The sequence below is a fragment of the Toxotes jaculatrix genome, chromosome 4 (assembly GCF_017976425.1).
Source record: "Toxotes jaculatrix isolate fToxJac2 chromosome 4, fToxJac2.pri, whole genome shotgun sequence".
NCBI classification, from domain to species: domain Eukaryota; kingdom Metazoa; phylum Chordata; class Actinopteri; family Toxotidae; genus Toxotes; species Toxotes jaculatrix.
This window is the reverse complement of record NC_054397.1, coordinates 8,149,729-8,161,299: the sequence shown is the minus strand read 5'-3', so window position 1 is coordinate 8,161,299 and position 11,571 is coordinate 8,149,729. Positions and strand designations below refer to the sequence as shown.

At 41.1% G+C, this 11,571-nt stretch overlaps 1 protein-coding gene across 3 annotated transcripts; it reads left to right on the top strand.

Annotated features, from left to right (window-relative positions):
- Positions 1 to 6,533: 6,533 nt before the first annotated feature.
- pou4f2 (POU class 4 homeobox 2) lies at positions 6,534 to 7,994 on the top strand. 3 transcript variants are annotated; one of them, XM_041036481.1, is made up of 3 exons: positions 6,534 to 6,610; positions 6,704 to 6,756; positions 7,033 to 7,994. In XM_041036481.1, exons 1-3 carry the CDS (start codon positions 6,534 to 6,536, stop codon positions 7,992 to 7,994), a joined length of 1,092 nt encoding a protein of 363 aa, XP_040892415.1. The 3 variants fall into 3 exon arrangements, with proteins under 3 accessions (XP_040892415.1, XP_040892414.1, XP_040892413.1); XM_041036480.1 differs by having other exon boundaries at positions 6,701 to 6,756; XM_041036479.1 differs by having other exon boundaries at positions 6,534 to 6,752; positions 7,062 to 7,994.
- The last annotated feature ends 3,577 nt before the right edge of the window (positions 7,995 to 11,571 follow it).

The following is an 11,571-nucleotide window of genomic DNA, read 5'->3' as shown; positions in this document are numbered from 1 at the left end:
TTTAAGAAATTTTTAACAACTTTTTTTTGGTTGACTATCCTTTTACAGTTTGACAGAGTGAGGCCGGTAAATGTGACAAACTGTAAATAATCGGAGGCTGTTAAAGAAGAGGTTACACTGGTAATGTTTTTAAGCCTTTAAATAAAATATAATCTAGTGTAAATTTGAAGTTGCAATGAATAATTGATGTTTGTTTGTGTATTTCCCACATATAGGCAGAACTCAAAATGTATGCACACGTTAAATTTACTTGAAAATTTTAAAAGACAAAAATGACCCTTATCTATAGGTTGAAGGACAGTTCGAGATTAACAGTACTGAAGATTTCACAGATGACAGACAATCAGATATGTCACACACATACACACGCCATGCATCTGCAGCAGCGAGCCCCCTTAAGTATTGTGTTTGGCAGTGCACTGCAGCGGTTCCAGTGAAGAAAAATGATCATTATAGCTGATGAGGCAAGGGCTTCGAATGATGACAGTGTGACAGCAGAGAGCTTTTTAATTTGTCGGATCAGATTGTGACATGCTCCATCACAGAACCGAGGAAATCTTTTCATTTGTGCAGAAGAAAGGGGGAAAGGAGGTCAATTAGCATCAACCATTAGACAACCCAATGACAAGCAATATATTACCGTGCGGGACAGTCAAACTAATGAGAGAGGCAGCAGAAATGTTCATCCAGGTTGGACAGAATTCTGCAATCATCCTCCTACATTAATCACTTGTATAGAACTTGACATACGCATTCTTTATAGTCACATGCTTCGAGGCGTTGCTCCTCATATACGCTGCCTTCCTCGCCACCGCGCTTGTTGTCATATGAGGTCAGATTTACTCAAAGGAACATCTGTCATGTCAAACGTTATCCTACAGAACCACGTGCATCAATGCTACATCAAACGGATGCAGCTAACAGTAGCTCATGCTTTACTACTCGGTTAAATTTAAACTTTCTGTTGTTTCTGTCTCGCTATTCAAGGTTGATCAGTCAAATCTGGTCAAGACTGTAGGATATTTTAAAGATCACAAAGGCTTCCACCAATATGATCTTTGCCAAAAGCAACGAGAGAGAGAGGATCTCATTTTATCAGAAGAGACAATCTCAAAGTGAGGTTTTTTTTCCCCCTCTTTGCCAGACAGACTTTATTTGACTGGCTGCCAGGTATAGTGCGCCTCTCTCGATATTGATCTGAAGTACCTAAAGGTATGTGACATCATTATGAGGGTTGACCTTATCATCTGCTGCCCTGCAGCCTATAGGCACGACTGGGCCAGAATCTAATTCCTCCCCCACAAAGGTTGGTACCTGGTGCGTAATAGGGAAATTGGTAGCGGTGTTATTTGTTTTCCTGACCTCATGGCACACCTCACTCCAAAGGCCTCTAATCAGTCGTGGCCTGAGGTTTACTTCACTACTTGACCAGGTTAGACAGCTTTGCTTATGCTTACTGTACTATAGTCAACATTCATGATGTTACTGCCCATAATGATTTGAAGAAATATGGAGAACATACATCAGCAGACAGCTGTTCTCAGTGATTTACAGTGATTTCAAATGAATGTTGTTTGCTAACACGTTCGTTAACTTTACAAGGTGATAATACGTCAGCGCTGTGCTTATAACTTGTTCCACTGCCCCCAAGTGGCCATAAAAAAAGAAGAATAGTGACGGAGCTTTAAGAGGAGGCAAAGGCAAACAAACGCTGATCTTCATGAAGATCATCACACCAGCCTCCACATCCTTATCTGTGTTGTGTGTACTGGGAGGAGCACACTACATACAACAGAACTGTCCAATATGAATGTAATTTCTGGGCATACTGTGCTGAGATAATCTAATACAGAGGTGCTAGGATTAAACTACAATTAAGAGACAATTTTATGGTTGCAAATTGTGACACAAGAAGGTGTTATTTGATCACTGCATGGCCCCTTTCCAATGATGAACTTAACCTTCATCCCAGTGATGTACAGAATAGTGAGGAACAGTCTGAGATGTAAGTTAAAACTGTGACACCAAGTAGTAACAGTTTTTACAACTGCTATTATTAAATTAATCACTGCTTTATCAGCACAGAAGGCTAATTGGCAATATGTCATCATAATCTGCCTTAACACCAGAGGTCCAAGCATTTTAGGTCTTATTAACTATTTTAGGAGAAAAAAAGGCGCGAATAAAATGTCACAGACACACAAGTGGTTCCTCTAAAAAGTAATTAGAATATCTTGAGAATTGTTGATGCTCTTATTTAACCCCATGAAAAGATCAAATAGAAAATCATCACACATTGTGTTCCGCTTGAGCTGCAATTCAAGTGCAGTTTTTGAAACCTCTTTCATTATCTCAAGTGGTGAGCCACTTGTTCCCTCTGAGAGCTACAGAACAGTGTGTGACATTTAGTAAATCCTGAAGGTTTCTACCTTTTGTTGTATGCATTTAAACAACACATTAAAGCCAGAATGTTCCTTGTGGAACCTGTCACATTTCCCAGGTAAAGCAGATGAATAAATAAAGCACCGCTGTTAGTGGCTGAAACACCCCCTTCTTTGTGTGATTTGCTGTTGCCTTGAGTTAGATCCTGATCTCTTTGTAGGCCCTCTCCCAACAAGCATTGACCTTCTGCTCCGACATGTAAAGAGCTCCACGAGATCAGAAAAGGGAGGGGGAAGCTGTGAATAAAGGCATCACCACTGCGAGCAGCCAAGAGACTTCATCCACTTCACTCCACACTTCGCTCCCTCTCCCTCTCCTCTGTCTCTCAGTGCAGCTTTATCTCTGCGTTGAGTCTAGGAGCGGAGATACCTTGTTGGCGGCACAAAGGAGCGGTTCTGTAATAAAAACAGCTGTCTCTGGTGGTCTCGGTGTAATTGGGATTGTTAACGTGAAGAGCTCCTGAGGGAGGCTGAGAAGAGTATGTCTTTGTGTAAAGCACACAGACACCTCTGCAGCACTCCTTGATTCGGATGTAAGTAAGAGAGTGAGGAGGAAAAAAAGCAAACAAGTCACCTGAGTTATATCAAGCCTTGCTGCATGTGCTCCGCTGTTTTACTATGGTTTTACTTTTATTTTTAGACAGTGCAGATTTATTTATATGTAGTAAAGCTCCTTGAAGTGAGGAAAATCTTTTCTTGCACAATTCCACTGAGGCTTTGTGTTTTTAAAGGCAAGGTATGACTGCACCTTCCAGCGGTGAGACAAATCTTTTTATGATGGCAACATTCCCTCCAATTACTGCATCAGTGTGATGAAACAAATTGAGGCAAAAAATATTTAAAACTGGAAGAGCGCTTGGCTGACTATATAGTAAAATTTTAAAAAGTGACACAACAAAACAAGCCCAATCTCGAGGGTGTAAGATTTTTCTCATTTGGAGGCCTTTTTATATTTTATAAATACTTGTTATATTGTAAAATAATTCTGAAATGCCACATAATCTGTGTATTTGCTTTCCTCAATAAAGCATTGTAATGAGTTAGATTTATTTCTTTATTTTTACTCATAAATTATTTAAGACCGAATTATAATTTTACATATAACAGTGCTATTGCAGCCTATATGCACCTAAAAAAAAATAATAATAAATTTTACAAAAGTATAACTACGTTATATATTTTTCCAAACCATTACTTTATGGGCCTAAAAGGGTTTGTGACCCCTGCAAAAATATCTGATCTTGCCCCTTGATTGTGTTTCAGTTTGCCATGACAGACCCATCAAAAGTAATTCTGTTGAACAGTCTGACATACTGTCCTCCCTCAAACGTGAGAAAGCTGTTGGCATTGGAGGTAAAAGTGTTAGGTACGTGAACACACACGAAAGTGTTGAAAATGTACTTCAAAGTCAATTGCTTGCGAGCAGCTCGGGCTGATTTATTTGACTTAAGATATACTTTTTTGTGTGTTTCATTGTGGATGAAAATTTCATACACCGATTTAGAGGTGGTGAAATATAAATGATTTCTTTAAAGTTTCATCATAAATCAGTCTGTCGGTATATGTGAGCAGACACTGATTGCTCCTTGATGTCTCCTGAGCCTGATCTCTGTCTCCTGATGTCTGGAGGTGGCTCCAACAGCGCCTGTTGTCCCGCTGGGGAGAAACATATTTCTGCAGCTTGATGGCTCTCTTGCAACGTAAAACTGCTATGCGGTAATGCCAACAGGCTTTTTGTCGCAGCCGTGGGGACTTACTAAACGTCTATGAGCATCAAAACAAGGGGAAAAAAACCGGGAGATGACATCTAGTCCTTCACAAAGACCCGCCGTACGGAAGAGCGCGTCTACTGCCACCTTAACGCTGCTCTAACATCTGTAGTCTCGATTAAAAAGCTTTCAGACTTTATAGAAGCGATGCACACACTGTGGCCACGGACCAGGGCGAGGAAGTGCAGCCTATTAATTAGGATAAGACCATATATAATAATCACCAGTGAAACCAGTGATTTAATGTAGATTCCTTAACATTATTATTATTAGCATGTTTAAGGAGACTGAGGGATAATTTCACTATCTGTCAGAGATATCGATCATTGCCTCACACCTGCTACAAGATGTCACGTTTCTGTGTGTGTGCGAGGTTTAGTGTGTGTGTGTGCAGAGAGAGAGAGAGAGAGAGAGAGGGAGAGAGGGAGGTGTGTTTTGAAAATTAGAATCACACAGGAAAAGAAAAACAAAATCCAAGAGGCATTGTTCTCAGTACTTTCTAACCTCCGAGAGCTCCGTTACATCATAACAATTATCTCTTCCTATAGACGTGACCATATTAAACAAATGAGGTGCCCCTTGTTAATTACAACGTGATTGAATGTTTTAATTACATTACCGATGATGTGGTTTAATTAGGGGGGGGAGATAAGATAATAGCCTGCTATGACAAGTATATAGATTTGCAATTAAATAGTGCTAGCCTAATTTTTTTAAAAATCCACTTTTATCGTCATTCATTAAGTAACTAGTGTCCTCTTTGCAAGCAAAAACTCCACGCATTAAAACAATACAATATAGTACAACACAGGTTATAATTTTCCAACAAACTTTGCAAATTTATTTTCTGTATTTTACACCCGTTTTATTAACATTAAGAAAATTGTTATAGCAACAAATGAGGGAAAAAAGTGCAGGCGATAAAATGAAACCTTTCCTATACTTTGAATTTAGATAGAAATATAACAATCTGAGCAGTTTCCAGTGTTTTTAATTTTTTTCAAATTTTTTATTTTTTTTTTTACCTTAGGTGTAAAAATAAAATCAAAGTAATATATTTTTGACGTTACGATAACATGATCTATTTTGACCTAAGTGTGTGGAGTGGAGCTGTCCATGGTGTTCATTCACTTTCTCTGCTCCTTCGGGGACGCAACTGTCTATTTGGCATAAGTAGATTTTTCTTTCTTTCTTTCTTTTTTTTTTAAAACAACATTCAACAATAGAATATTTTCAGACGCAAAAAAACGGAATTCTAAAAATGTCTCAGAACTTCATAAGACGTGGTGTTGGTAACGAGGAGTTGGTGGTAAGAAGTAGAGTCATTTTAAATAAATGCCCTGTCGCAGACTGCCCATGCGCAGAGTCCCCAGCGGCGGCGGCGGTGCTGTGGCAAATGAAGAATAATAAATCATGAAAGGGTTTTTCAGGTACAGCTGAAAAGAGTGTGTGTGTGTGTGTGTGTGTGTGTGTGTGTGTGTGTGTGTGTGTGTGTGTGTGTGTGTGTGTGTGTGTGTGTGTGTGTGCGAGAGGGTGAGAGACTTGGAGAGCTGCAGAGAGAGAGAAAGAGTGTGAGAGGGTGTGTATGTGTGAGTGAGAGAGAGAGAGAGAGAGAGAGAGTGAGGGGGGAGAGAGAGAGAGAGAGAGAGAGAGAGGCGGAGAGAGACTCAGTCTGCCCTTCGCCTCAGAGCAGAGGCAGTTCGGGTCCCCGCAGCATTCAACGTAGTCGAAGAGGTACAATACAGAGACTGTCACCGCCATTACTTCTCACTTACGGTCATTTCAAGACGGAAACTTTTGACCAAAAAAAACAAACCAAGCAGGTCAACGAAAGCGGCAACAGTTTGAAACTTGAAGTATTTTGGAAATCCTAAGAGACGGAGAGAAACTTTTTTAATTTTTTTTTCTGTTCTGGCGTCGTCTATGAGGAGCTCTGCCAAAAAATATCCAAGGCAAAAAAGAAAAAAAATATTCATATGATACAAAGTGGAGACAGTTGGAGGAGAGAAAAAGAACAGAGAAAGGTTGTTTTTGAACAATCGCGCCACAAGTCCACAAAGGAAAAGGTATCGGCTGCGCTCAGTTGCATGGCTTGTTGGTGCCTGCGATATCTCATTTGCCAAAAAGACGAGACACCTCCACACCTCCGCTAGTAATAATAAATAGATGTGATAACTTCAGTGTTGGACGACCGTCTTCAGCCTACACTTTATTCGACAGTGACTTGAGATTCCTGCGAAGCAATTGGGCTTCAACTCCCGACCGAGGAGGCGGAGTCTTAACTTATTAAAAGGAACTTGCTGAGGCTTGGACGCCAGTAAATATGATGATGATGTCTCTGAACAGCAAGCAGCCTTTTGCAATGGCCCACGCCAGCTTGCCCGAACCCAAGTACTCCTCGTTGCATTCCTCCTCATCATCCACATTGACTTCCAATGCACCTTCATCCTCCTGCTCTTCCTCCCGACACAGCAGCACCATCATCAGCAGCAGCGGCAGCAGCTCGGAGGCGATGCGCCGAGCCTGTCTCCCAACCCCACCGGTACGTATTCTGCATAATCACTGCTTAAAGGCACATTTTGACAGCCCACTTTTTTGCTTGATGTTTTTTTCATGTCTGCACAGCAAATCACCCAACACCTCCATATTTTTTTCCTCTGCTCAACTTATGTATTCAGTCGGCTTTGCCTTTCGTATTAATTTTTATGACCTGGGATGTTGCATGTGTCTTGTTTTGTGTGCTCCCTTTTTTAGGATTTCTTTTTTTCACATTCTGGAAATGTTTTAAACCGAGGAGTGGAGGGAGAATTCCCTGCTGACAGTTATGTGTGCATTCTATTTGCAATTGCAGAGCAATATATTCGGAGGCTTGGATGAGAGTTTGTTGGCCCGGGCTGAAGCTCTAGCGGCGGTGGATATAGTCTCGCAGACCAAGAGCCACCATCACCCTCCACATCACAGTCCCTTCAAGCCGGACGCAACCTACCACACCATGAACACTCTCCCCTGCACCTCGTCTTCCTCCTCCTCCTCCTCGGTGCCTATTTCTCATCCGTCCGCCTTGGCTGGCCACCACCATCACCACCACCATCACCACCACCACCAGCCTCACCAGGCACTGGAAGGGGACCTGCTGGACCACATCACCCCGGGACTGGCACTGGGAGCCATGGCTGGGCCGGATGGCTCGGTGGTTTCCACGCCTGCGCATCCTGCCCACATGGCGGGCATGAACCACATGCACCAGGCAGCCATCAACATGGCTCATGCCCACGGGCTACCACCGCACATGGGCATGAACGACGTGGACGCCGATCCAAGGGACTTGGAAGCCTTCGCAGAAAGGTTTAAGCAGAGACGGATCAAACTCGGGGTTACCCAGGCGGATGTAGGGTCAGCTTTAGCCAGCCTGAAGATTCCTGGGGTGGGCTCCCTCAGCCAAAGCACCATTTGCCGATTCGAGTCCCTCACGCTCTCTCACAACAACATGATTGCTTTGAAGCCCATCCTGCAAGCGTGGCTAGAAGAAGCCGAGAAATCACACAGGGAGAAACTTAATAAACCCGAGTTGTTCAACGGCGCGGAGAAAAAGAGGAAGCGCACGTCGATAGCCGCACCAGAGAAGAGATCACTGGAGGCCTATTTTGCCATTCAGCCGCGTCCCTCCTCGGAGAAAATCGCAGCAATCGCAGAAAAGCTGGACCTCAAAAAGAACGTGGTGCGGGTCTGGTTTTGCAACCAGCGGCAGAAACAGAAACGAATGAAATACTCTGCATGCGTCTAAAAAAATCGCTTTAAACCACCACCCACAAAAAGACTTGGAACTGTTTAGAGACGATTTGTATCATATTTCCTATCTCACACCTTTTTTTCAATCATCGATGACTTTGTGCTTTGAACTTCGAAAAATTCCTAAAATTGAACAGTGACTGAAAAACTCGAAAACCCCCAACGACAGTCACATCTTTTACTCGCTGAGAGGGAGATGTGGAGTCAAGTAAAGCATCGTTTGACAGAGCAAGTAAGACCACTGTTTCCACACTTACTATGCTTCACCTTTTTAATGTCAACGCAGTCTGACTTACAGGACTCTATGCTTTAATTTTTATTTATGGTTAATTTAAAATGAGGACTATAGTTTGCGTTAGACCCCAATGAAAATAGCATTGTTATTTACACACAACGGGACTAGTTTAACTCAAAGCACTTGGTTGGTGACTATTGGTGTTTATATTTTGGGCTTATAGGATAAGCTACATTTTTTCCCTCGGAGTTCATGGCGATGCAGTCTGACATTTATTCAGGGTCCATGAGGGGATTAAGAGGACAACACACTGCTTGGTCTTGAAAGCTAATATTAGATTACTGCCAAATAACCCTCTGTAAATGAATAATTTACTTGTCACACACTTCATTTTGTGTCTAAATGTGTAATTAATTCCACTTATTTTGTTACCATGTGTGATCTAAGTCAGGGATATATTTTCAAGATACCTGGGGTTTGGATTAAGCTAGGGTTGTTTATTATTAGGCCTCAGTATGTGGAAATATCGAAAAAGGGACTCACTTGTTAGGATTTCACAGAATTTCCCAATTAAAAAAATATGATTTCTTGCCGGTTGCAATAAGTTTACAATCCAGCGTGGGCCTGTATCTTATGAACTATTTATTGAGTGAGGTCATGTTTACTTCATTATATATTTATTGGGATTCCCCCCTCCTCGTTTTGCTTGAGAAAATCAAATTCTGACAGCAAGTTAAGCGTGTTGTTCTGGTTTAAAGGGAAACGACTGTGAAATATACAGTCACAAATTTTAATTTACGATTTCTAACGTTTGAGATGGTACAATCGAGATATATATGAGATAGTATTCTCTTTTTAAATTATTTTATGTATGTTTTCTGCTATTTATTTGTATAAATATACGCGCATCATTATGAAGTCGTTGCTTGTTAAAAATCACCTTGTTTAAGTAATGTTTTTTCTTGAAGAGAAAAGAATCAGCTTCATGGAAGTATACGTGTACAATGTAAATATTTCATTGGAACCAGTCGATGCACATAAATATATCCGTACAGGTTTTTGCTGTATTGCTGTTTTAGCTGAGGTAACTTATTTCTGTAATGTATGTTGCTTTAGGTTCCTGGTTAAATAATTCTATTAATTTATTACATCCATGTAATTTTAATTTATTTAATTATTGAACTGCAATATGTGTTTCATTAAAGAACAAACTTTAACATTTAATCGGACGTTTTACATGACTACACTCTGTAATGTGGCTCATCCAGACATATTAATATTCTTTTATTTATTCATCTACTTATTTATTGATGATGAGGAGGGAAACGGTTTAGCTGTGGGCTGCACAGCTTGAGCACAGTAAAAGATATTTTGTGGATTCTTTAGGCTTATTTGACTTAGAGCATTGACGTTTTTTTAAAAAGGTAACGTGACTTCGCCGTTACCAAAAGGTGTCAGGTTTGATCTTAGAGACAGCCATGAGCCCTGTCACAGTGCCCATGAGCAAGACACCAGCAACGACCCCTCCCCCACCCAATCTGTTCTCCTACTGTCTGGGTAAGAGATGAATAACTAAAACGAAATTGTAAAATGTAATTAGAAATTGCTTTTTGTTGCCTTTAACTTCTGATGGCACCGTCCTCCTCCAGGCCTCATCATAAAGCAGGCCTGGCAGGAGTCCTTTTTCTCCAAGCCATCAATGTTAAAGACACACGTGGCTTCTTTCACTGACTTGCTGCCAGCTTATGCAGCTCACTGTTGCCTTACCTGAGAGCAAATGCTAATATTCTATTAGAGTCTAATCAGGGGGTCTATGGAGAGCTGGATGGGTCCCTGGAGCGCAGACTTGCCAGATGTCAGCCCGCCAGAAAAACAGCTCGCCTGCCAACGTGCCCGTCTCTATTTAAATACACACTCAAACATGCTTCGTTCGTGCATGCGGGCACACAGGCTTTGAAGCGAAAGCTTTGGTTCGAAGTTCTGGTTAGATGTGCGGAGGAAGAGGGGGGGAAACACACAAAAAAAAAAAAGGAGGGGGGAGCATCTTGAATGTCATGTCCATAGCAGAGGTGCTGTTCTGGGGCTTCAGGGCTGACTGGCTAGCTGAGCGCTGAGCAAGCGTTTCAGCACCATGGACAGATACCTGAGAGGCTGCACGAGCCAAACATTAGCATTTCTGAAACCTGTCCTCCACGTTTACACTGATTATTTACAGCACCTGGTGCACATTTGCATGGGGATATTTTTGGATAATTTGAAATTGATTATAGCAGTAGATTTTACGCCAGCAGGAGGAAGCAAGGTGATTTTGCTATACTTGCAATGGAGAAAAAAAAAAGTGATTCAAAAATATTTAATAATTGGCCAGTTGGACTTTTGAGCTTCAAAAAAGCTGTGTCAAGGTCTTTTATATTTTTATTTTTTGACTATAAAATATTATTATGCGCCTCCTGGCTTTAAAATAAAAGTGTCACAGAAAGGATTGGTTTACTTTGCACAAAATACGTATATTTATATTTTAATTTCCAGGCACTTTAAATAATTCAAATGTTTCACATATACTCTTCCTCAATATTTATCCAACAAAAAAAATAAACCCTTATGACTCTTAACCAGAAAACAACGACTACATTTCATCAATCCATAAACCAAACATCTTCAACCGCCATCCTCGTGACAAATTAAGAGTATCAAAACGACCCTTATTAATGAGACAGCCATGATGGTTCATCAATTAAAAGATGCTCCTGGTGAGTGCTTCTAATTTCCCCTAAATGAGCCATTCACTTAATACGTTAATAAGAGCGAATTATTAAATTACACATCGAATTATGAAAACCAGATAATTATGAAGAGCGAGTTAAGTAGTCATTAGCTATCCCTGTTAATTACCGCTGGTCAGGGAGGGCTGCCGAGTGAGTGTCTCATCGGGAATTGAAATTAACTTTATGCAGTGAGCCTCGCTGCTGCTTGACAAGCACAGACAGACAGGCAGACGAGCAGGCAGCCAGCCTCTAAACCAGACTGCTGCTGCCTGCGTTCACTTTCACATATTGGGAGAAAATCGATTTAGATTCTTTGATAGCGAATCAATGAGGCCTCAGAACTGGAAAAAAAAAATACACAAAAAAATCACACATAGGGCAAAGAAAAAGGCCTTAGCACAATGAAGAAAATCGAAGGTCTTTTTTTTTTAATATAATAAATAGTCTATGTGAACCAAACACTACCTTAAAGCCACAGACACATCTGCTCACATCAGGCTGCATGGGCTCCATACATTGAAACGTACACACAGAAAGACACTGTGGGAGCTTTCTACAAAACGAAAAGGGCA